Source organism: Tripterygium wilfordii, chromosome 13 (assembly GCF_013401445.1).
Source record: "Tripterygium wilfordii isolate XIE 37 chromosome 13, ASM1340144v1, whole genome shotgun sequence".
Classification (NCBI taxonomy): domain Eukaryota; kingdom Viridiplantae; phylum Streptophyta; class Magnoliopsida; order Celastrales; family Celastraceae; genus Tripterygium; species Tripterygium wilfordii.
The window spans coordinates 16,398,148-16,422,809 of NC_052244.1; the positions used below are offsets into that span (position 1 = coordinate 16,398,148).

Consider the following 24,662-nt stretch of genomic DNA (forward strand, 5'->3'; position numbering starts at 1 on the left):
CACTCTTTGGGCTTGGTGCAGTTTATACTGTACCATGCACTTGTGATAACTCTATGTGATGCTTTCTTTCCTCATAAATGAGAGATATTATCCAATGTCATTTTTTCCCTTTGCTCTCTCTTCTCTGAATTATTGGTGGTGAATTAACTATAACCATATTGCAAGAGGTAAAAGCCTACAGAATATCCGGACCTCCATTGTTGCCTGGTTGTTGTTATTGCATGGTGATAGTCGTAATGTCAATGTCTTCTCACTATCTTGGTGATGGAGTAGCTGGTCATAGTTTGCAAGTACCTACATAATGGCTACTTGGTGAATTTTATGCCTGAAATTGCTGAGTGAAGTTCTAGTTCATGCTTGTGTCATGATTTCTGTACAGAGTTTTGAATGAAGTTTGACTCAGGGTTGAAATTTTACTTCTTCTGGAGAAGGGTTCAACTTGGTAATGCCTCTGCATGCATTGGAGTTTCCAACTTGGTAATGTTGAATTTTTCAATGTCATGGTTGCTTCAAATTGCTTTGTGTCCAAATTGCATCTGAGATTGGGGTAGGCGTTGATTCAGCTCCAATTCCTTCTTTGCGTTTGTAATGGAAAAGAAGCTTGGTGATCTAGGATTCTGGTGCTGCTATGAGGATGTTATTTTTGGTATTTATGGATCCTTTCCTTGTTGGTTCAGTTAACATCTGTGCTCCTCATGTTCGACATTATTGATCTTCCTTTTTATTGCTGCCATGACTGGGATAGAAATTAGAAACAGCATAACATTTGAGGTTTAGGGTTTAGGCAAAAGGGATAGAGTTGATGAGACGCTTGTCGACTCTTTAGGATTCTGAAATCCTCTTCTTATTGAGACTGGTAATCATTATTATCCCGTTTTTCAGATGTTTAACATGTCAACTGTATGGAATCTGAAGGTCATTCAACACAAGCTGCTCCAGATATGCTTCAAGGGTGGCATTCAACTGCATTGTGTATGTCAAGCCAGTAAGCAAGAACACAGGAAGCGAGTTCTGCGCAGGACTTTAGGAGCTCAAATCCTGTGTTCATTGTAACATATGAAGCTAGTAGTCATTGTTTTGTCCTGATTCATGAAATCAGCATAAAAACATTCAGCTTAATCTGCCTAAACTCGGTATCAGAAGCAATGTTGATAGCTCTTGTATTTGTTGAAGTTGCCAGGACAAAACAAGTCTAGTCTTTGGAGATAGTTTGATTTGATGTACGTGGTGCTAAATGCTAATAGTGTCCCATTTTAAGCTACCATGCAAGAACAATTGCTTAAAAGACTTACTCAGACTCGGGGATACCCAAGTTCTCTCAGACATCCTCTTCAGTCAACGTGGTCAATGCATTTACTCAACTTGATAGTACTCAGGTTTGATTCCGGGGTCGTCCTCCTTGCTCACTTTAAAAAAAATTACAGGATAACTTGTTGCATATACTCAACTTGATAGTACTCAGGTTCAATTCCGGGTTGGCCTCCCTACTCACTTTAAAAAAACAATACAGAATGACTTGTTTGAAATGACTACCAAGCATTACAGCATAGTTCGCAAATACAAAACCATGTTGTCAGTATATCAGCAGTTCAGCACTCGAGTGTGCATTGAAACCTTTGTACTGTCAAGCTACATGTGGTGAAGACAAGGCTAACACATGAAGTCGGTCAATGATGATGTCTATGTTGGGTTAAGATGCGTCTGATTGACTGACTGACTATTAAAAGCCATGCCACGTGTTCCTCATCAACGAGTTTCCCTTTCTTGTTTACTATAGGACGTCTCACACCAGAAACGATAATCAGATATATACTATAAAACAGAATTCAAAAAAGGTGAAAAAAAGAGAGAAAAGATGGGAGAAGGAAAATAACAAAACTCGGTGAGTCGCTCGCTCTTTTGCTTTTGCCTTCAATTTTCATTTTTTTTATTTTGAAGTTTCGCGGTTATGCCCCTAAATCATCTTCTTCTCCTCTATCTTCATCATCATCAGCGACATGCTCACTGAATCGCGGCTTCCGCTCGATCGATTCATGCTTTGATTTCTCTCTCTTTCTCGGAACGGTCGAAATCGGAGCCTCACTTTGATCCGTAAGCAACAACTTTTCAATTTCTGTTTTTTTTTTGCCAAGCATTGACGCTCTCTCTCTTTGTATTTCTCAATTAGGGATATTGGAGCAGTGTTTGTTTTTCAATTTCCTTTTGTTTGACGGGAAAGCATAGGGAAGTGAAATTTGGGGTGTTGTGAGTTCAGCTGAGTCGAGGACGAGCTTTTCTTTTGTTTGAAAAATCGACTATCGTTGTTGTTCTTTTCGGATACCAAACACAGTTACAGTTTGAATCTGTAAGCGGGCTTTGCTGATTTATCGACACTATCCATCTCTCACACACATAATTTGGATGGGTCCACTGGGTAATTGTAGATTGATACAGTTTGTGAAAGCTTTGTTTGTTCTTTTTCGTTTTTGGAATAATTTGACTTACTGCTTTTTTTTTTGACAAATTTAAATTCTGATTTTTTTCCGAGCCAACTATTTGTGTCCCCGGAGGATTCTGTGCGATCATACAGAGTTTTCTTTCCTTGTTTTTGTATATGGTTACGGAGAAATTATCATTATGGACAAGGGAAATCTTAATTATGCTTTTGTTGGAATACTGGGGTAAGAATTTGAATTCTGAAATTTATTATTTTGATTGCTTCTATGCATAAATGGATCTAGTTGTCTGTGCTTCACTTAATGGGGTAGTCATCCTTTCTTGTCGCCCACCCAATGCTGTGTGTCTCTGCTTGCATCCTTTTCGGTGGGCATAGAACAAATTTACCATTATTGATTTTTGGAATTGATTATCTAAGCCATTTGTGGCTAAGTTACTGTCTTCAACTCTTCATGAGTTCCCATTTTGTGGTTCGTAGATTATGTCCTTGAGTTAGGTATACGACTGCAAGGTGGACCAATTAGTAGACTGGTTGACTGAACAGAGATATAAGTATTATGATGTTTTATTATGATCATTATTCCTTTATCTCATGCTTTATTTATTTATTTTTTTTTTCATATTTATCATGATCCAGAGTCTAATAGAAGTCCTTCATGGCCCCTTCAAAAAAATCAAGAAGTGTTAATAAGCGGTTTTCTTATATTAATGAGGTTGCTTCAAATAAAGATGGAGAGAATGCTAGCAAGAGTAAGCAACGGGTAAGTTTGGCTCCACTCAAAGTTCTTCAATATTATCAGAGAGTCCGCAATAAATGGAACTTCTTTCACCCTATTGTTGCTAAGCCCAAATGTCAATTCTATGATTGGCACTCTGTAGTTTAGTATTCAGTAATGCCGAGTTTTTAGGCTTTGTATCTGTGTTAGATGTGCTGTGCTTGATTATTAAGAATGACCATTTAGCTTGCCCTGAGATGAGCAAATGTTTTTGGTTTCCTGTAGCTGGACGTAACAAAAGTTCTGTTATTAATGTATATTTTTAAGTTCATGAATGTTTTTTTAATCCACTATAATCATTTCTGAAAATTGGAATGCTATAACTCTGACAAATAAGCTGCACTTAGAGTTACTGACTTACAGTTGATCTATACCAGTTCAGGGCAATTTTTGTTAATATTTCATTCAACCTGGAAAATGGAAAAGAGCTCCTTTTTAGGATTCTTTTGATAATGTATTGAATTAGTTGCACTGAGTTAGAAGAAGTAGATCGTGAGAAGCGTGGATTTTAAAGATGTATGATGTGATAACAATTATTTTCTATATATACAGAAGAGAAAGTTGTCTGACATGCTAGGGCCTCAATGGAGCAAGGAGGAGCTTGTGCGTTTTTATGAAGCATTTCGTAAGTATGGGAAAGATTGGAGGAAGGTTAGTGCCGTCTTTATTATAATGGTTTGTGTTCTTACCATTGTAGGATATTGGGTGAATTACGCTATAATTACAGTGTATATATATATATAGGAATTCTCATATAAGGGTCCAATGTAAGGGTGTAAAATAAGGGTTTATGTTTACACCATTGATTTGAAACATGTGGGACCCAAAGCAGTGGACCCCACTTCTCATCTCATTCATACGCACCATTAAAAATTCACCCTTATTTTACACCCTTACATTAGACCCTTATGTGAGAAATCCTCTATATATATATATATTCCTTGAATTAGGACTTTTGTTACCATCTGGATGGATAGTCTCAGTTATATAATTTCAGTTTTTTAGTCAGAATCTTACCTAAATTGTGTAAGAAAAGTTTGTGGCTTAATGTTTGGATGTTTCTGTTATAATGTTCAGTTTGTTGTGATTGAGTCTACAACTGAGGCTGCTTCTGTTATTGGTCATTACATGGTTTTTTATTTGATTGGATTTCTAGGTGGCTGTTACAGTACGTAACCGGTCTATGGAAATGGTTGAAGCCCTTTACACGATGAATAGGGTAAGCGTGATGGCCCTGGTGTATTTTATGACTCGTTTTGGGTGAACCTATTTCCTTTACTCTGATATTTACCTGGTGGAAATTCAACTTTTAAGGCAATCTGTACGCATCTTTTTTTGCAATCCTTGTGGGTGTCTTCACCTTTTGCTTGTAATGTGACAATGAGAGGGTTGATGTTTCGAATGGCTCGTCAGTCAAATGTGGGAAGTCTGATTGTCTCTCTCTCTCTCCAGGCTTACTTATCTCTTCCAGAGGGGACTGCTTCTGTGGTTGGACTTATCGCAATGATGACTGATCACTACAGCGTCCTGGTGAGACTGACATTTTATTAACTGAGATATCCTGAGTTATATGTGGATCTTAATGTGTGAATTGTCTTGTGATTACCAGTAAATGTAAGCCTTCCTAATTGGGACTCCTTTGATATCCGTTGACAAACTGGGTACATGGAACCAACACATTCTGTACTGAGAACTGTGAGAATCACAAACTAGAGTGGTCTAGTCAACCGCAATTGATTATATTCTTGCACAAATTTATTTGTGAGACCACTTTTACATGGGCTTATGAATTGGTAAAAATATAGACTGATTGATATTGATAGCAGGCCTTGGAGTAATGGTAGGAATTGGGAGTCATGGGTTCAAACCAACGAAACAGATTCTATGCAATGTAAGGTTTTATTTAATAGGTGCAACAGTGTGGTGTAAGCAAGCAAATCCTTCCCCTATTCAAGCTTAGCTTGTTCATTGAAAAATCAATTGAGGTCAAGCCTAGAGCTTCGAAAACGTTGTTCGAGACTGGTTCATAGGACAAGTTTGATCTCACTTGCGAGTTATTAGCAAGCTCATTCCCTAACTACTGACTGAGCTTCTTAAGGATTTTGCTGACAAGCTTGCTCACAAACTCATTGATGAGCTTATTAATGAGTTTATGAACCTTTAAAGAGCACCTTAACAGGCTTGTTCACAAACTGAAAATGAACTAGTTATCTTATACCAAAATAAAAGCAAGCCTGAATATTTTTAGAAAGTTTATTTGATGTCTGTACAAATTGTATAGAAGTAGATGCCATTTCTTTGAATTGCACATAAATTTAGAAGTAATGGCATATGAATGCCGATAATATGCTTGTCTATGTGAATTGATCTTAAGTGCATTTAGACAGTGCATTGTGATTGAGGAAATGACTTTATGGAGCTTGAGCTTAGAAAATTGTGATATTGCAGGGTGGAAGTGATAGTGAACAAGAAAGCAATGAGGATACAGGAGCATCTAGAAAACAACAGAAGATTGGGCGAGGGAAAAAATCTCGGAGTTATCCTTCAAAAGGATCAGATAAGGCATTGCCGGGAACCTTGCAGCCACAGTCCGCTGCGTCAAATTATGGCTGCCTGTCATTGTTGAAGAAGAGGCGCTCTGGTAAGAAAGTGATTTGTGTTTTATATATTTGTGCATGCAAACATATAATTGGAGTTTTGGAGTTGGTGTGGATCGATGAGCATCTAGTTTTATTTTATTTAGTCAGAATTTTATACCCTTAATAGCTTCATTAGAGCTTCCATATCTCATTGGAATATAATAAATAAATCGAGTGGTGAAATGTGGGGAAAAAAACTAAGGAAATCTTAATCGTGGTAGTGTCTTCATTTACTAACTTTCTTGACATTTTACATTCTTCTAGGAAGTGGACCTCGAGCTGTTGGAAAAAGAACTCCCCGTGTGCCGGTTTCCAATCCATGTGCTCAAGACATTGGAGAGAAGTATTTTTCACCTATCAGGCAAGGTATGAAAGTTAAGGCGGATGCAGTGGATGATGATGTTGCGCACGAGATAGCGTTAGCATTGACGGAGGCTTCACAAAGAGGAGGTTCTCCTCAAGTTTCTCAAACACCAACAAGAAAAACAGAGATGTCATCCCCTGTTCAAGTTTGTGAAAGGATGGTAACTCATTTTTACCAGAGAGCTTTTATTACTTTATTTGGTATTTCTTCAAAATCATAGATTAACTGAATTTTGGAATTCAGCATGCTGAATCAGAGATGACAAGTGTCAAACATCGGGGTAGTGAAATGGATGAGGGTGGTTGTGAATTAAGTTTAGGTAGCACAGAAGCTGATGATGGAGTCTATGCGAGAAATAGAAGCTATTTAGTTGGTACAGAAGGTGCTCACACAGTACGAGTTTCACAGAAGGGGAAGAAATACCTTGGAAAGAAACCGGAAATGGACGAAACTGTAAACGATCATTTGAATGACATAAAGGAAGCCTGCAGTGGGACAGAGGAAGGGCAAAAACAAGGCACCAGCAAACTAAAATTTGAAACAGAGGTCTCCAATGTAAAACCTGCCAGATCTTCGTATAAGAGTCCAAGGAAGAGAAGCAAAAAAGTTTTATTTGGTGCAGGTACACTTGTAATTGCCTTTAATCCAAGTGATCCTCTTTTGTTTTATTTGGTCTTTTAACTGTTTCTTCCTTTCATGTTATGAAATGTGTGCCTTACTCCTTTACTTTCACCCTTTTCTTTTTCTTCGTTTCGGTAACCAGTATTTCTGAAAGTTTTCTTTGATTTATAAAATACTATAACATGGTGAAGAATGTTTGATATAGTCAAGCGAGGCTTCAATTTAGGTTATGGGACTTTGATATTAAGCTGAAGAGGGAATTTGATTTGGTTGACTAAAAGCTCGAACTAAATTGTGTACTTTTGACATCGAAAACGAAGCGCTAAAACTCATACCACACTTATAGCTGTTGGGCTTACAACCTTTGTTTTACTAAGATGGAGCTTAGCTAGTTTACTAGAATGAGTTGAGCTCTTAATGGATAGTTCACGAGCAACCAAGCAGTTCTCTCTGATCACACCCCTAGTTGGATGGCTTTTGGTACATTATACATAGTCGTGATTTTTTTCTTTGTGTTTTTTTGGATCTTTTGGATTTTTTTTTTTGTTTCAATTAGCAATGAACTCAACCGTCGAAGGTAGCATCTCAGTTTTCTTCTCTCTTCGCAGATGAATGCTCTGCATTTGATGCTCTGCAGACTCTGGCGGATTTGTCCTTGATGCCAGAAACAACTTTTGATGCTGGTATGACCACTTGTTTCTCAATCTTTCACTTTTTTTTTGTTCTTCTTTTAAATGTGTTCTATAAATATGAAGTTGAAATTCTCTCTCTTTTTTGAAAGCAAATTTATTTTTTATTTTAAGTTGCACTTTGCAAAACCTTGCTATATGTGTTTTATAATATTAGGGATACATATTTATGGTGGTTTCAACAACTGAGTTCAATTTATACGTGTATATTTTTGCTGGCTGACCGTTTTATCCAGAGCCTAGTATTTTGTTATGTATCACTATGCATGGGAAGGCTCAATAAATTAGTTCCCATGTTTATCATGAATTTCCCTAGCTGATGCAAGAAGCGTGATGTAAGAATGCTCGACTTGAACCTGTTGATTCGAATCACGAATACCAGGATCAAGACTTCAACACCTTGTTGATTTAAACAAGTGCCAAGAGTTGGAAAGGACGGCTCATTTCTTCAATATTATTTCAAATCCAAAACTGAAAAACTACCCTCAAGGGGTTACAACCTCAAATAGTTCGAAAGTCAAAACCTTAAGGAAACAAAATAATAAAATTGTTACATAAGCCAAAAAGCAAAAGACCAAAATAACAGTAAATTGCGGATTTGGAGGCCTAAACAATGGAGTTTGGCCACAAACCAACGGATGCGTATTGAAGTACACGCCGTTTCAAATCCAAAACTGAAAAACTAGCCTCAAGGGGTTACAACCTTAAATAGTTCAAAAGTCAAAACCCGAAAATAAATTGAAAGGAAACAAATAATAAAATTGTAACATATGCCAAAAATAAATCAGAAGACCACAAATAACAGAAAATTGCAATTGCGGATTTGGAGGCCTAAACGATGGAATTTGGCCAAAAACCAATAGATGCAGTGGTGAAACAACTGGTTTTGAAAATATGGGCCGTTTCAAGTCAACCATGCGATTTATAGCTCAATCCAACATCGTTAAATGTTTATCAACTTTGTCATTACTCAATAGGACGATTGTCAGCTTGAGCTGGAGTGGAAGCATTGACTTGCGCTTGGTAGTTAATACTCACATTATTTCTCTAATGGCTTTGTTGAATGGTTGCGTGCTTAAAACCGAACAGAAGAACACTCTTTGGTTTTGACTTTGAGATATGTAAATGCATGTTATTTGTCACAGAAATAATTCTTTCGGAATCCTCATCAATTGCAAACTTTAATTCTTATGCAACACCAAGAATCTTCTTTGTGTGCTTTCTATGTACATCCATTGGTGGCATCGCAATGCTTTATTCTGTATTGCCTTTGATGTCATTAGCTGAATTTCGTTCTGATATTTTGTTATATATGTGTTTAGAGTCATCTGTGCGGCTCAAGGAAGAGAAAACTGGGATTGTTGAGAAGTACAAGCATAGAGAAAATCATTCAGCAGCTGCAGTGAAGACCACTGCCTTTGAATCTCCAAAACTTAGAAAAGCCGTTGCTCATGACACTGGCACCCCTCCAGAAGTAAAGGAAACTCATCAGATAAATGCTGGAGTAGGAAAAAGGAGACGGAGGTCCTCACCACTTAAAGTAAGGATAAGTGTTAGTCAAAATGCTCTCAATTTTCTCTGTTTTCTAACTGATTTTTCCACGCGACTCAAAAAGTTGATGACCATGTGCGTTCCAACTACTTGCAGACCCAAAAAAGTAAAGATTATACTGATTCCCGTTTGAGTGAATCGCATGAGGTTGAGGTTTGTTATTCTTTTCATTTTAACACGTGCCGTTTGTTACATTAATAGTGCTCGTGTGAAGAAATAACTTCATTCAGATCATAAACTTGAATAATAACTTCATTCAGAATTTGAAACTGAATGTTAAAATATTTGGTTTTTACCATTTAGAGTATGATACATCCATCTGTGGATTTTATTATATGGATATTGCACAACCTTTTGACTGTGAAGTTTTGTGTAATAAAGTCCATGAGGAAACATTCACGCTTTCCTTTAATGTAGATATTGGAGTAACATATGAGTCCATATCTCATTAATATCTCTCATCATTTTTTAGACATTTCCTTCTAGAGCGTTCTGAATTAAAGGTCAATATTTCTGATTTGCAATTTTCATTCCTACCTTGGTTACTTGCGTTCTCCGAATTGTCCTGGGTATGTCAATATGCTTCCCTACACTACTGTCCTTTGGTAGAATGGGCTATTTTTGACCTCTTTTTTTTCTCGGTTATAGACCATGGACAAAGTTAAGCATAATATGAATAAGAGTAAACACTCTCATGCTGCTACTCATTCAAGGCAAGGGAGATTGGGGAAATCTCTGGAGCTTATTTCTCCGGGTGCTAATCATGGTAAGGAATGGAATGATACACCTCCATCAACCACAGAGTTCCCATCTGCTAATCAGATCTATTTGCCTACCAAAGTGAGGAGCCGGCGTAAGATTGACCCACCAAAGCCACTGATTGAGAAAGACACAAAGTCATCCGAGAACATTGTAAACAGCCAATCATTCATAAACATCCCTTCATCCCATGACAGAGCAGTCAATCTTAAGGTAAAGGGGTTATTTTCACATTTTTCAAGGAGAGTTGAGTTTCTTGAATCTCTTGATTGTTGTTATTTATGCATAATTTAAATTACAGAAGATGCTTTCCAATTGTCTTTCTCGCTATAAAGTTCGGAGGTGGTGTGTCTTTGAGTGGTTCTATAGTGCAATTGATTACCCGTGGTTTGCTAAAAGGGAGTTTGTGGAATACCTGGATCACGTTGGATTAGGGCATGTCCCAAGATTAACCCGTGTTGAATGGGGTGTCATAAGGAGGTATGCTGTTTAATTTCTTTCACGTGCAGATTATAATTCTGGTTATGCTTGATTCTTGATGAAGCATTGGCTAGAATTGGCTTCGTAAGACATTGTAATTGATGCAGCTCCTTAGGCAAACCACGGAGGTTTTCTAAGCAGTTTTTGAAAGAAGAAAAAGATAAGCTTAATCAGTACCGAGAGTCTGTCAGAAAACATTATGCTGAACTTCGAGAAGGCATTAGAGATGGTCTTCCGACTGATTTAGCTCGACCTCTATCAGTTGGACAACGTGTCATTGCCATCCATCCGAGCACAGGAGAGGTTCATGATGGAAGTGTATTAACTATTGATCATAGCAGGTGCCGTGTTCAGTTTGACCAACCTGAACTGGGTGTTGAATATGTCATGGTAATTTTTCCCTTTGTTTATCATTCATTGTGATTACTTCTTGCTTCATTCTTCTGATTTATGAGGTCTTCAATTTCTATTTTTTACCAATGCAACAAATTTCCTTCTTTACTGCACAGATAAATGACAGTCAGGAAATTTGTTCTGTATTTGTGGAGTGGTGATGTGGAATTTTCCAAGTATTTTTCAAATATCTAGTATATTTATTTATTCTGGTCACTTTCTTTCCTTCATTCAATTTGGTTACACACTTGAATTGCTTTGCTTTTTAACCTCATTTATCATCTCCTCTTTCCTTTAGTTGCCCTTGTGGTAAGGAAAGTTGTAGGTTTAATCTAATAAAACTTCTATAACATTTGTACCTTGATAGATTTCTTATTAAGAATTTTATGGGTGTCACAATATATATTTTTCACGATATTATTTCTGTTAACATTGGAGTAATTTTCTGTTATGTATGTGTAGTTTTTATTTGTGCATTTGTATTGGGAGTTTATTGTTGTAGCAGATTGCTGACCCTTTACTAGCCATCAATTACTGATTTGATTTTCTAGACTGCTATCTTGTGAGATGTCCAAGACCATGTTTGAGGGGCTGTACAACTTGAATGTAATGGATTCACGGGCTTTATTGTCGGTTTTTTCTTAAAAATGGAATTAACTTACCTATCCATTTTTAGTTGATGAATTTTTGGAATGAAAACATGGTTAAAGATGCATATGCTTGAATAAAAATTTACATTTCTTGGGTTCTTTTACCTGTTATGGCATTGACACCAATTCTTGCATTTTTTGTTGAACTCTTGTGTTTGTGTTTTTGATCTCCTTATTCCATGAATCAAAAATATTTTAGGTGAACAATTTCTAATCGTGTGATAGGAATTTTTAAATGATCTCGCATTTGATTCAATGAAATTGGATTTATTTTCTCTAAAAGATAACAGCTTTTTGTATGTCTATTTGTGGAATAAAGCGGATGATAAGATGAAAGAGCGTAAAAAAATCACTCAAATTTTTCTTGATCTGTTTTCCCACTTCTGTTATGGGAAAGTAAGTAACTGGCTACTGATGAACGATTCAGACAAACAGAAATGTTGTTCACGTATCTTCAAGATGCTTACAGCTGTTTAGCATTGGAAGCCTATAATGCATTCATTTCGTTAACTTACAGATTCTTATCTAATTTATTCGTTCTTTTTTTCTCTTTATGTTCAGTTCTTTCTATTGAACATCACTACTGTTTCTGCTGCAGGATATTAATTGCATGCCTTCAAATCCTTTGGAAAATATGCCTGCTGGTTTGATAAAGCTCAATTGTACTGAGACCCTGAATGAACTCAAATTGACCGGGCAACCGATCGAAAGGAAGATGGATGGGTACTTAAAAATTACCTCATATGAAAATCTAGAGAACTTCAATGCTTCTTCTCAGCTCTCTCCTTCAACTTTTGACAACAGCGGATTTATACATCAGGCAAGGGTCAGTAGACTTGGGATCTATATTATGTTGTCAACTTATTGGACTTGCAAATGTTTTAAGTTGTAAGTGTATCGGAGGTGTCAAAGGTAACTTGAAACGTGAAATATGAAGTGTTCCACTGGATAGAATCTTGTAACCAGACGGGACAGAATCATGAAATATTAACTTGATTTGCATCTTACATCATTGGGAATAATTTTGGCAAAGAATTAGAATGGTGATTCCCAGATTTTATTAATTACTTGTCTCACTTCAGTAAATTTTACTTCTCTACTCATGATGGGAAAGTGTTCATTTTTTGGTCTCTTCAGTGATCAAAACACTTTAGTACTCAATTTCCTTGTGCATGCTTCTGGTCTCATCAATAAGATCACATTGGTTCGGAAAATCTCGATTCTCCACTTCCCGACAACTTCAAAATATTCTCTTTTATGAAATTTCTTTCATTAGAGTTTCCTGCCTTCTCATTACTTGCTTTTTAAAGAATTTTCTTACAAATGTTTTGTTAATATTGTTGAATTTTCATTCCAAATATTACGTGATGAGATGCTCTACACCATTCATTCCATTTTGGACGCCTTGTCTTCCATTTAATATTTTCTTCATTACCTGAAAATATCGTCTTACAGTCGCACTGCTGCTGTGATTTATGAGATTCACAGAAGATATTACTCAATCACAAAATGTCTTGTCCAGGGTGGTTTGTTAACTTCTAATTCACATGACAAAGCTGGCCTTGGCGAGATTGTTAGTATGCAACAAGGGGCAAACTCTCAGCCTTCTACCCTCGCACAGAACCACCAAGCAAAGGAAGCTGATATCCAAGCTATTTCTGAGTTATCACGGGCACTTGAGAAAAAGGTCATATTGCTTGCTACCTAATTGTTAGTAAACTTAAATATCTCCATTCATAGAATTTTATTTTTCACGGAGTCTCTACAGAATTCAGACTATCTTGGGGATGTTTGATCATGAATCTTTTTGTCCAGTTAGTATTGGTGGATTGGAAATCAACTGATAGTTCTTGTTTGCACTTGAAGGAGGCCGTGGTGTCTGAGCTTAAGCTCATGAATGACGAGGTTTTGGAAAATGAAAAAGTTAAAGGCATCTCTCTCAAGGATTCTGAACCATTTAAGAAGCAATATGCTGCAATACTGTTACAGTTGAATGAAGCCAATGAAGAGGCATGAATTTGTTAATGGACTGATTTTGAGTTTTATTTCACTTTGACATTGCCACAACTGAGTAATAATTTTCCCTTAACTGTGCAGGTTTCTTCTGCATTGTTTCGATTAAGGGAACGCAACACGTATCAAGGAAATCCCCCACTTATCTGTTCAAAGCCTGTGGCCGTTGAAGGAGAGCTTGGTGGCAATTTGACCTCTACTGATCGTTCCTCGTGTCCCACTCAAGACTATGGATCTCACGTTGCTGAAATTGTCGAAAGTTCGAGAACAAAAGCCCAGGCAATGGTTGATGCCGCACTTCAGGTATAGAAAGAACATTTATTTCGATGCCCCACCCCTTTTTACTGAATGTGTGCATTTTGTGTCGTCTAGTACTACCTGAATGTTTAGCTTTCGGCTTTTTCTCTCCCTTAAGTTTGATTTTTCAAAAAATCTTTTTGAAGTGAGCCCTAAAGCTTGAACTTTTTGTTTGCTACTTTGATTATGGTAAAACTTTCATCCTTAAGCGGATGTTGTGTTCTTCATTACAGCTTCAACGTATTCTGAAGGCGGTCACAACTCACGGCATCATTTTTTGTTGGGTGTTTAAGTGGTTGGGGGGATATTTGCATTATAGTACAGGGAAAACATTTTGTGTTGATTCTAGTCATTTGATAGTCTGGTTTGTTTTGGGGCAAATCACTAAAGTTGATCGGCTGCTCGGTCAATTTGAGGGGTTTGGATGAACGGTTCTACACATAATGAGCATGCTAACAGCAATATTAGTTGACATTTTCTAGTTTCCTGATGGTTTAGTTATCTGACTAGTTTTGTGCAACTCTCAGACAGTGTCTTCATTGAGAAAAGAAGGGATTAGCATTGAGAGGATGGAGGAGGCTATTGATTTTGTAAATAATCGGCTTACAGTGGATGATCTTAGCATGCAAGCTATGAGATCGTCTGCCCCTGCAGTTCCACTCAGCGTTAATCGTGCTTCTCAGGATCAGCTGACTGCTACCACATCAAATCCTGTGGCATCCGTTCATGCACTTGATACTAAGTTGAACATGTCTGATCAAAATGAAGCACAAATCCCCTCGGAACTTATTGCAAACTGTGTAGCTACTTTGCTCATGATTCAGGTAAAGATGTGTAGCCATATCTTTTTAACTGGAGATTTAACATGTAGGGAATACTATTGATCCATTAATACAAACTTTACTGCTTCTGTTGGGGGTCTTGATCAATTTGAAATGATCAACCCCTTTTATGGGTCCATGTTCCCTTTTATGGGTCCATGTTCGCATCTACTGAATTATATAAAATTCCGTTGATATGGTTATCTAACTAATCTTTAATTAGCTTAGTCTTGGAGGTCATAGCATTCTAAGCGTTCTTTTTTTGTTGGGGGGGGGGGGGGGGTTGTGGAATGATTATTTGCTGGCTCAAGCAACCTGTGTAAATGAGCTTTTTGCTGTTTTAAGGTAGACATATACAACATTTACAGACACTAACTCATTGGCATTGACGCATTGTTAGGATATTCATGTTCTGGGGTGCTATAATGTGCTATATTGGTTTATTTAGCTTGTTGACACATTTAGAAAAGTTCTATGACATATAATGATTAGGGGGTCAAAGCATGGGACACTCAGTGGATCATAGGTGGTGGTCCTTATTGCCCATCAAAAGTAATTGAATTAATTTGTGGACCGATTCATGAATTGAGACTTTTTATTTAAGTTCTCATTGGTCAGGTCAGTCGTTCTTTATTTATTTCTGCCAAATATCTGTTTGAAGTACTAGTGTTACAATATTATGATATTTTCATTACAATAAAAGATATGATTGTCCATTGTTGCACTTTGAGCTGTATTATTTTGCATGTTGATTCTGATCATATCTTCATAACAAATGCAGAAATGTACGGAGAGACAGTTTCCACCAGCTGACGTTGCCCTAGTACTGGATTCTGCCGTTACAATTCTGCGACCATCTTGTTCGCAAAATCTTCCAATTTACACAGAGATACAAAAGTGCATGGGGATTATCAGGAATCAAATATTGGCTCTCATACCTACATAGGCTCAACAGTCATTTCTTACATTATGTTGTAAAAGAATGCACCAATGAAATTCTGTTCACCTCAGATTTTTGAATATGATAATTGTTGATCTCATAATCTATTCTCCTTGTGTATTATCCTCTCTCCCCCCGTCCTGGCATTTGAAACTTCTTTTTTTCTCCTTTCTTACTGGAGAGGATACTTGTTTCTATGTTTGTAAGCAGTTCCGCACAGGTGAGGTTCAATGTCCAAATGGACGGACTGTTCCATGTGATCAAGACGAAGAGAACTCATTAGGGTCTTGCAATTTCCTCTCCAGAAACTTCACCAATGCCACAGCCTTGTTGGTGGTCAATGTCCCCCCAGGATGAGCCAACCTACACATACAAGGTTTGTATAGAAAGAGAAGAGGAGGGTACTTGGATTGGGAACGCGAAGGAGGAAAGGGAGAGGAGCAAATTTGACTCTTGAGAGTTTTTCTTTCATCATCGCTCAGTCCTTCCAATTGGATGGGAGTGTCCAGATTCTGCCCCTTTCTTCGAATTGGATGGAAAATTCGGGTGGGGAAAAAGTCATAAACCCTAAATCCTAAAATCTAGATCTTAAATCTTGACCACTAATATGAGATTATGAAATACGATTCATGAAAAAAAAAACATTATATAACATGATTTTGGGAGGAAATTATAACGAATTCTAGCCAAAAAAAGATCGTACCCTCAGATTCCATGTTCCTCCGCAAAAAAATGTAATCCTAAATTGCAACAAGGGAACAGAAAAACCAAATGATAAGAAGACCAATCACAAATTTAATTAAGCATGGGAGCCCGATAATGGCTTTAATTGTCAACTTCCCCAATCTCAAATTTCCACTTCCAAGTATCATATGGCTACCAATAACTTACCAATCTACATCAGGAGCTACAATGTTTATTATATCAACAATTTTTTTTTTCCCAATCCTCTAAAATTACATCCCTCTTCCTTACAACACTAAGGAATCAAGTGCCATAGCAAGAGGCAATCCAATGCTAGGTCTCAAAGAGGATATGATGTCTTGTCACCATGAAGAGGTACTGGCATCTCTGTGAAGTAAAAGGGTGAGAGATGCCACCATTGGGCGTCCGAAAACTGCAGCACATACCCCTTTCATTAAGACCTCTTCATTGCTGTCTACTGACTGAGCAAAAACTTGAAAATGTCAGTCAATGTAACAATGCCTTCAACGCGTTTACTGCCAGCCTCCACTATTACAAGCCGTCTGACACCTGAAAATGCAGTTCAGAAGCCTGATGAGAAGAGGTGTTCACATATAGAGCTCAAAAAGTTGTTCCATATTACAAAGGCAACAGCCAGATAAAACTCTGTTCTCATCCATGGTTAAGAGTTGCACATGACAAAGCAAAAAAAAAAAAAAAAAAGGAGCAAACTGAATACCTGGACTCGCCAATCGCTCCATCACTTTATGAAGCGAATCAGAGCGCAAGCACATTTGACACCTTTGGTTTCTCAGTTCGTAAAGAGTATGTGAATCTTGTCCCAGTTGAAGTGCCTAGGAAACATCACAAAATGGAGGTAGAAAGAGACTGAGTTATTGGATGAATGTGGATTCATGTGTGATTTTCTACCAAAGCAATTTCAAGTAAAAATAATAAGAAATGGAAGAGCCAGCATTTCTTAGTACCACCAAGTGCGTGCACTTTAAATGTTGAGCTTGCACCATTTAGGCCATCAAGTATGAATTTATCAAATTCAAATTTTGCCAATAAATTTGTACACTTCTTCAACCTTTTGGCACAATTAGTACACCATGAGGACCACCACTGCTTCAGTGATTGGCTCCTCACCATCTTGTCCTCAGAGCAGGGGTCTGAAACACCTTATGCACAGCCCCCCACCCACCAAACATCCTCTAAGGAAAGTCAAACGAAAAACGAAAAACAAAAACAATCTTGTTATCGCCAATTGTTAAGCCATCAGAACCCCTGTTTTTCTAACTAGAACTACTCTATCATTTCACCAAATGATACTAGTCTCGCAAGCCTACTAGAAAACACACTTCTCTCATCAGTTCATTGACAGACTCATGCAGGCGAAATCCAGCACACCTCCTACCCACCATATATTTCCTTTTTAAGTCTCTCTTAACACCTTTCCCTACAAACTTCCAAAGCACTGAACTCCTCCACACCATACCCTTCAAATGAGATCTCCATCTTTTTCCTGTGAAAGTAAAAAGAAGAATGCATTACGAGGCACCAAGGGGGTGTCGATCATTTACAAAGCTGATATTCAAAAGCTCTATAACAAACAGAGTCAATCATGTTTAAAACAGCATTGCCATCCCCTACAGCTCGGTCGCTCAGCCAAGTACAAAAAAGATTACGCCAATCATTATAAACAGTGGTCATGGATGGTTCAACCGCTTTAAAGGCCCTCTTACTCCTCCTCTCCCTCCAATCACACCAATAAATGACTACAGGGATGGAAGTATGCCACCAATCCAAACCATTCCTCCATGAATGTAATTCCCCTTTACTCCTTACTTTATCATGGCACTTGCAACCCACGAGACAAAGTGGTTAGCTCCCAAAGCTTTCTTGTCCACAAACAAGAAAGGAGGTGATTTGGTGTTTCTTCTTCAACCTTACAAAGGAAACATCAATTGGCCATAATGATGCGTCTCCTTTGCAAGTTGTATATAGAAAGAATACCTCACCACATGGCCCCCTAAAGAAAATATTCCACTTGCTTATGACCTTCTGGCTTCCAAATACCTTCCCAAGGAAATTAAATAAGCTCCATTTCTAGTCCCTAAACATACTTCAAAACGAATGGAATGTCATTTGCCAACCCAACTCCTTAACCAACCCCTCAACCATACAAATTATTTTCAAACCCAGTAAAAACCTTTGCAAATATTCAATGCCCGACTAAATTAAACAAATATAAGGCATCGATAAAATATATCCATCTTTCCTACTGGTTCACTTGTGGGTGACTGCTAGTGTCGGGGGTTTACTCTGCAAGAGTGGGTCCAGTGTGGCTCAACCTTGTAGTAGTTTCACTTCCTCAAAAAGATAATGAAAAATCGAACCATCTATGAGGTAGCCAATCCAAAAGACATACATGCAAAACCAGAACAAGATATCCAGCACTCACCTGATGAATAGTCATTTCATTAAGATTAATATGTGTGTAAACTTTATCTTTCGCCAAAGCTGTTATATCACTGTGAATAAGGTAATGCAAAATTGCCATTAACAATCATGGAAGAGTAGCTCTTCTTATTAGACACGCACAAGAAGCAAAGACAAAACTTACGTTCGACAATATATATCCAACAAGGAGTCATTTTCATCAACTATAGGTATAGAGCTTACTTGAGCTGCAAATGCAAAAGACAGAACCAGATAGATTAAAAAAAAAGAAGGAGAAAAATATGGTTTGACTATAATACTGAGCTCTTATTTTCTAAATAATACATAAATGTAAGGTAACTAGGTGTCTCAACTAGGTACAAAAAAGTAAATGAGAGGCAGGAATTTTAATACAAAACCACAATCAACTTTCAACCAAGAAAAAAAATCAGACTGTACTAAAAAATGTAGTTCTAATTCGTGATAGGCTCTCTACATCACCTAAGAAAAAAAATCTATTACCAGGATTCTCATCATACTAACACCAACAAAAGCCAAAATCATTTCTGAATATTTTTCACCTTCAATCTATTCCAATCTATGAGCCAATTTTGGGTTGAGCGTGTTTCAGGTTTCAACAAACTTTCACTAGACGGCTGCAGAATGACAGTTGGAATGCAAAAGGAAAAAAAAATCCTGCTTTTCTACATGGTTTTCATTTTCGAAAAGTCAGGTTTATTGCATGGATCTACATGAGACTTCATCATAAAATCCATATTTCCCATAAAAACTAGTCTTTTTTCCCCTCAATCATATTGAGTAATGACTTTGTTGCTTAAACTTCAATCTTATCATGCAGTGTTTTAGTATGGAGTTAAGAAGGCAGCTAAAGCTATTGAATCAAAATTCCAGACTGCAGTGAGCTCATCCACACATTGTCACACACACTTGACACAAAATAAAAACTCCATTTGTCAAAGCATATCTATACACAAAATCTAAAAGCCTACCTTGAATTAACAAATTTAAAGCTGAACTAAGAGAAGCGCTAGGTTTCAACGTAGCTAATGGCCGTCTATGAGATTCTCCGATTCTTGGAACCCATGTACCCACAGGAATCGCACAAATCGGCAATTGAATTACAGGCAGAGTGCCAGTACAGTTTCTAAAGTACCTGCAAATACCTGGAAATTAACATAAATCAGTCAGAAGCAAATCATATATTCTTATTTAGCACAGTTATTAAAAGTCTTACATTTTAATATGCCAGGTAGTGAAGCGAGATGTAGTAGCTGGGGAAGTGAACCATCTTCTGAAGAAGAATTGATGATGGGGACAGTAGCCACCTCATTTTGCAATATTTTCAAAGCAACATCTTTCAAATTGTCATATGGCCCAGCCTACAGCATCAACGAACACTTAGGTCAAAGGAGCAAGAATCTATGCTTAACCCTTCTAGGCAGATCATACAGAAAATTTACCATTAGGATACTGCCCACAATAACTTGCACCAGTACAAAATAAAGTAATAAGCTTACAAAAAAAGGGAAGAACCTGTAAATATTCCAAGTTGAATTACATAATTTGACTATGAAACACATCAGCGATTACACACACACACAGACAGACAAATGTTTCTCAATGTTATAAGCCCAAATAAACTCCAATTTTAGAAGAATCAGAAAAATCATTCACATGCCAGCATGGCTCATAAATTACTCACATGAATAAGATGTCTTGAAAACGGTCTGCCATGCCCATCAATTTGCCTATTCAAATACGCTTTTCCCTCTTTCCAAGCAGATATGGTGTGTGTATCAAGTTCTTCCTCAGTCAAATTTGACCCATGAGTCTCAAGCTGCATGTACAAGGTTACTGAATATAAGTACACAGACACAATATTGATTGCATGAGGTAGAAATACTGATATTAACCAAACAAATTTTGTTTATAAAATCAATCCCACCATGCTGACAAAGAAAATTTCCACAAGCATTTCAACCAGGAACCATCTTAATATCACGAAAACCATCGACCACAGCAACTCTAGGTAATTTTTAAAATGTCTTTAAAATTGATAAACTGGAAACTCTCTTAAGTTGGAAAACAAAAACAGAAATAAAGTTACCAATAAACCAAAAACAATCATAAAAATAAAAAATGACATAAATGATAGTCAACACATCAAAGGTATTTTTTTCTAACCCAATATACAATCCATTGACATGAAAGATAAGCATCCCCTAATATACATGAAATCTAAGACAAAAAGACATCCATGACCTCAAAAAAAAATTGCAACAAGCATGCAAATGTACAACTCACAAGTTGAGAAACGTTCTTAACCGTAGATGAACTTACCTCTCTTAAAATTAATATAAAATCTGATGCACTGAGAACTCCAACAAATTGGCCAGTGCCCTCATCCCACAGAGGAGCCATAGAAACACCCTGGAAATAATGTGTGTCCAAGCTATTTATTAGTAACAGGTAACTATAAAGGAACATCAATAAGGATTCAGTTATAATTAAAAGTGAAATCCTATATGGATTTCCAAACAAAAAGTATCTCTCAAGGAAGAGATGAAAATAGCCACCCATCCAGCCCAATCAAACAAAGAGTGCTCTTCTCCAAGTAATTTCGGCCCACAAGAATTCGAACAGACTACAACCTTGGAGAAAACATAACAAATACCTGCTCATGCAAAGTATGAAACGCTTGCTTTACAGGTAAATTGATGTCCAACACAATGACCTGTAAGCAAAAGTTTTGATCAGGAAAAGGAAGAGCTATTTGAGGAGATTAAGGTTAAATAGGCGACTAGAATTGAATCTTATATTGGGAAGCCATCAGTAGAGCATCCAAACCTTGCCTGACTCAGGTAGTAACTCATATACGGTATGTGTAGACAAAAACACAGATACTCGGTGACGGGAGACCTGTAACTCAGACACTGATATACTTGGCACTGCCCCAGTTAACATACCATCTGACATACGGACCTGCATGGCAAATCAGGTTCCCGACGAAACTCACAACTGAGAAGCTATTACCAAAATTGTTAGGCAATTTCCACTAACAAAACATGTCCAATGATAAAGAGTAAATAACTGAATATTGAAATCAGCAGCATAATTACTTCACTCAGTCCCTGAAAAAAAAAGGCAATGCTAAAACTCCCTAAATCAAATGCAAAAAAAGATATCATAACACACCATACTGATGGCATCAGTTAGTGCCTTACCATGCGCCGGAAATCCTCATTATCCCAATCCATATTTGATCCAGTAGGCATCTCTGAGGTTATTGTGGGACTGTAATTAGGATCCACAGCAACAAGGACAGTGTTTGCCATTCCATATTCGCTAATCATGCAAGATTGGCGCTCATCATGTCGCCACTCCCCATCAACATGGAATTTGAACTGCATGTTAAATAAGGCTACATAAGCACATGATCCTTCCAAAATAAGCTTTCAAACACTGAAGCATCGCCTTTGAACGGGAGAAGTCGTCAATAAATTACCTTTGAACCCAAATTTTTTATCCCTTAATTAGGTATGTACAAGATAACCAAGACTGAACATCTATGGAATTCATTAATTATCATCTAGACTAAATTTGCACATTCATAATGACGACGAATTCCACCAGTCCAAAGCCTGGAGAAAGGAGTGTTATGTTATATTGGGAACAGTCATACTTTGTCAAACCCTGCAAAGTGAATCCAAAAGAAAATATAACCACACACAATCCATGTGGTGCATTACCGACACTTAATTGTTTGGGTTTAAGGCTTTGGAGATGATGATGATGATGATTTGCATTGACAGCAAAAAGGAACATATTGATATGCAAAATTAATCCAAGATCTCCACAATGGCTGTCACTACTCTAATATTTTATGCTTTTAGTTTTGCTGTCATCCGGTAGGCATAGTTGAGATAGTCATAGGTATCAGCACTTGCTTAGTTATTATAAAATGATTTTCTTCATAACTGGGATCTCTTTGCCCCTAGTGCAATAAAAAATATTGGCAACCATAAAAGCAAAACATCTAAGAGCGTAGTGTTAAAATTTATCAACATTGCAAGACAACGTAAACTTTCAATTGCTAAGACTAATTATTACACTTTCAGGAACCTTCCTAAAACTCAAGGTCACATTGGTCCATAGGTCTATCGATGAAAACAAGGAATCCCACTAAAAGTAATCAGATTATTGTAAGGAGATCTGATCCCATTCTAGCGTTTGGATAGCATCTAAGAGCGTGGTTTTAGATTAATCGCCTTTGTAAGACGTTGTAAACTTTCAATTGCTAAGACTAATGACCACAATTTTTAGAACCTTCCTAAAACTCAAGGCCACATTTGATCCCTAGGTATAGCAATGGGAACAAGGAATCCCATTAAAGGTAATCGGATCAGATCATTGTAAGGCAATCTGATCCCATTCAAGTGTTTGGTTAGTACGACTAAATTTTCATTCAGTGTGGGAGATCTCCAATAACTAAGAGAAAGTATCCATCAGTCCAAAAACAAGCGAACTGTGTGATTCTACTAACCAAAGTCAAAGTAACGTCTATCAGAACACCAATAACATTCTTTACCCAACCTGCGACGGTAGGATATCCTATCTCAATATACATTATTCCACAGAAACATTAATGGTTCCATAGCCTCTATAGTACATTGTCAAATTTAAAATGCTGAATGACATTCTAAAATTCTTACTCTAACAGCAAAAGTTAAAGCCAGATTACATAATCGGCTAATCAATTTTTGGGGTCAACAACTTGCTACATACTCCATAGTCTCACATCATCGTAACTTCTTTTATTGCAGATACCCTAAAAAGCAACAGAAGGTGAATCACCATGCTTGAGTAATAAATTCGCAGTGAGATAATGTGCATCCATATCTTGTATAATTACACCATATATGGCAAGATATTGCCGCTATCCATCGATCACATAACATCTTTTAATGCGGAAACCCACCAACTGACCTGGTGGTAACCAGGAGTAACGCTGCAAATGGCCTGAAATACAGCAGGGCAACCTTCCACAGGAGACATTGGGACAATCTCGGACCACCTTCATATACTCATATACATAAGCACTTCCATTTATTAATACCAATCAACTAAATCCAAAGCCCAAGAAGTAAGTTATTAATTATCTAAAAAAACTATAAAGAATTCTACCAGCTTCATATTTGAGACCGCAAAACTGTGAGCCTCACCTATTGAAAGAACCACTGAGAAATACATTCTTTCCCCCATAAGGCCACACAAATCGCATTAGCACTGGGCCTGCTACCCCACCACCAGCTTCCCGTGCAGAATCCATACCTGATGCAAACTTGCAGACCCCAGATCAAAAAACATATCCAGAAATACCCTCCAAGCAACGACCTTTCTACACTGTCACCTCCTTATCATTATACAGTACACAAAAGCTCAAGCCTATAAATCAACCCAACAAGGTTTTCAAAAAATAAAAATAATAATAATAAAACTTCTTGGATTGGATCCAAAAAAAAATATCAATTTCAATATCTCAATTCAAGGTGAAATAACTTCACAGACCTTACTTCTCATTAAAACATCATGTAACTCACCAGCTAAAAATCAAAAAATAAAAATCAACAAAAAAAATTAGAACAACAAAAAAATCAATCACCACTGTTCAGAAACTAGTTAGGGCAGCTCCTAAACTTATACACCAATATGACTGCTATATCTAGAACCGTACGGACATGAAAACCCTAACCTCGAAAACAATGTCAGAGGAAGCGATAGAGAATGAGTTCAGGGCAGACAACTGGAAACCCTAATATCAACTAAGAGGATTATAAGAAAAAATATGAATTTGTGAAGATCGAAACGATGAATGCGATACGAATCGAATCAAATATTTTTCTCAAAGCTTTGAAGGAAATGTTGAAAACAATAATTTTTTAAAAAAAAAAAGTAAGAAAAGGACACGTGATCATATAGTAACGGTGATTATACCAGTAAAACTGTAAGAAACTATATATTATATTTTTCTTTAAATGTGAAAATGCGTCATACGATTGGTTGAAACAAACTATAGCACGTGCGGG

The 24,662-nt window shown here is 37.2% G+C and overlaps 2 protein-coding genes across 7 annotated transcripts; one reads left to right on the forward strand and one right to left on the reverse strand.

The window, feature by feature from the left end:
- The first annotated feature begins 1,823 nt into the window (after positions 1-1,823).
- LOC120013141 (protein ALWAYS EARLY 3) lies at positions 1,824-15,552 on the forward strand. Of its 2 annotated transcripts, none has more exons than XM_038864834.1 (21): positions 1,824-1,882; positions 1,994-2,091; positions 3,074-3,197; positions 3,765-3,863; positions 4,369-4,431; positions 4,665-4,742; positions 5,661-5,853; positions 6,116-6,375; positions 6,459-6,837; positions 7,445-7,519; positions 8,848-9,065; positions 9,173-9,229; positions 9,725-10,048; positions 10,137-10,315; positions 10,423-10,705; positions 11,957-12,184; positions 12,881-13,045; positions 13,225-13,368; positions 13,456-13,674; positions 14,196-14,492; positions 15,271-15,552. In XM_038864834.1, exons 3-21 carry the CDS (start codon positions 3,093-3,095, stop codon positions 15,433-15,435), a joined length of 3,531 nt encoding a protein of 1,176 aa, XP_038720762.1. In that variant the 5' UTR covers positions 1,824-1,882; positions 1,994-2,091; positions 3,074-3,092; the 3' UTR covers positions 15,436-15,552. The 2 variants fall into 2 exon arrangements, with proteins under 2 accessions (XP_038720762.1, XP_038720763.1); XM_038864835.1 differs by having other exon boundaries at positions 11,957-12,178.
- Positions 15,553-16,201: 649 nt separating this feature from the next.
- Positions 16,202-24,511, reverse strand: LOC120013106 (sucrose nonfermenting 4-like protein). 5 transcript variants are annotated; one of them, XM_038864777.1, is made up of 14 exons: positions 24,329-24,510; positions 23,799-23,907; positions 23,563-23,650; positions 21,801-21,980; positions 21,424-21,558; positions 21,251-21,310; positions 20,917-21,006; positions 20,279-20,413; positions 19,811-19,955; positions 19,566-19,739; positions 18,740-18,803; positions 18,578-18,647; positions 16,853-16,967; positions 16,202-16,683 (listed from the first exon to the last, which is right to left on the reverse strand). In XM_038864777.1, the coding sequence occupies exons 2-14, from the start codon at positions 23,903-23,905 to the stop codon at positions 16,589-16,591; spliced, it is 1,458 nt and encodes a 485-aa protein (XP_038720705.1). In that variant the 5' UTR covers positions 23,906-23,907; positions 24,329-24,510; the 3' UTR covers positions 16,202-16,588. The 5 variants fall into 5 exon arrangements, 4 of the variants coding, with proteins under 4 accessions (XP_038720705.1, XP_038720704.1, XP_038720707.1 ...); XM_038864776.1 differs by having other exon boundaries at positions 23,799-24,021; positions 24,329-24,509; XR_005471358.1 differs by lacking the exon at positions 16,202-16,683 and adding an exon at positions 17,100-17,638 and having other exon boundaries at positions 23,799-24,511.
- Positions 24,512-24,662: the final 151 nt, after the last annotated feature.

Excerpts from the sequence above, each read along its gene's own strand:
- LOC120013141 (XM_038864834.1), top strand. The coding sequence starts at position 3,093 with ATGGCCCCTTCAAAAAAATCAAGAAGTGTTAATAAGCGGTTTTCTTAT. Across the intron at positions 9,066-9,172 it reads GGAGGTCCTCACCACTTAAA|ACCCAAAAAAGTAAAGATTA; the intron begins GTAAGGATAAGT and ends AACTACTTGCAG. Across the intron at positions 14,493-15,270 it reads CTACTTTGCTCATGATTCAG|AAATGTACGGAGAGACAGTT; the intron begins GTAAAGATGTGT and ends TAACAAATGCAG.
- LOC120013106 (XM_038864777.1), bottom strand. The coding sequence starts at position 23,905 with ATGGATTCTGCACGGGAAGCTGGTGGTGGGGTAGCAGGCCCAGTGCTA. Across the intron at positions 21,311-21,423 it reads TACTACCTGAGTCAGGCAAG|GTCATTGTGTTGGACATCAA; the intron begins GTTTGGATGCTC and ends TTTTGCTTACAG. Across the intron at positions 16,968-18,577 it reads ATGAAATGACTATTCATCAG|GCACTTCAACTGGGACAAGA; the intron begins GTGAGTGCTGGA and ends GATGTTTCCTAG.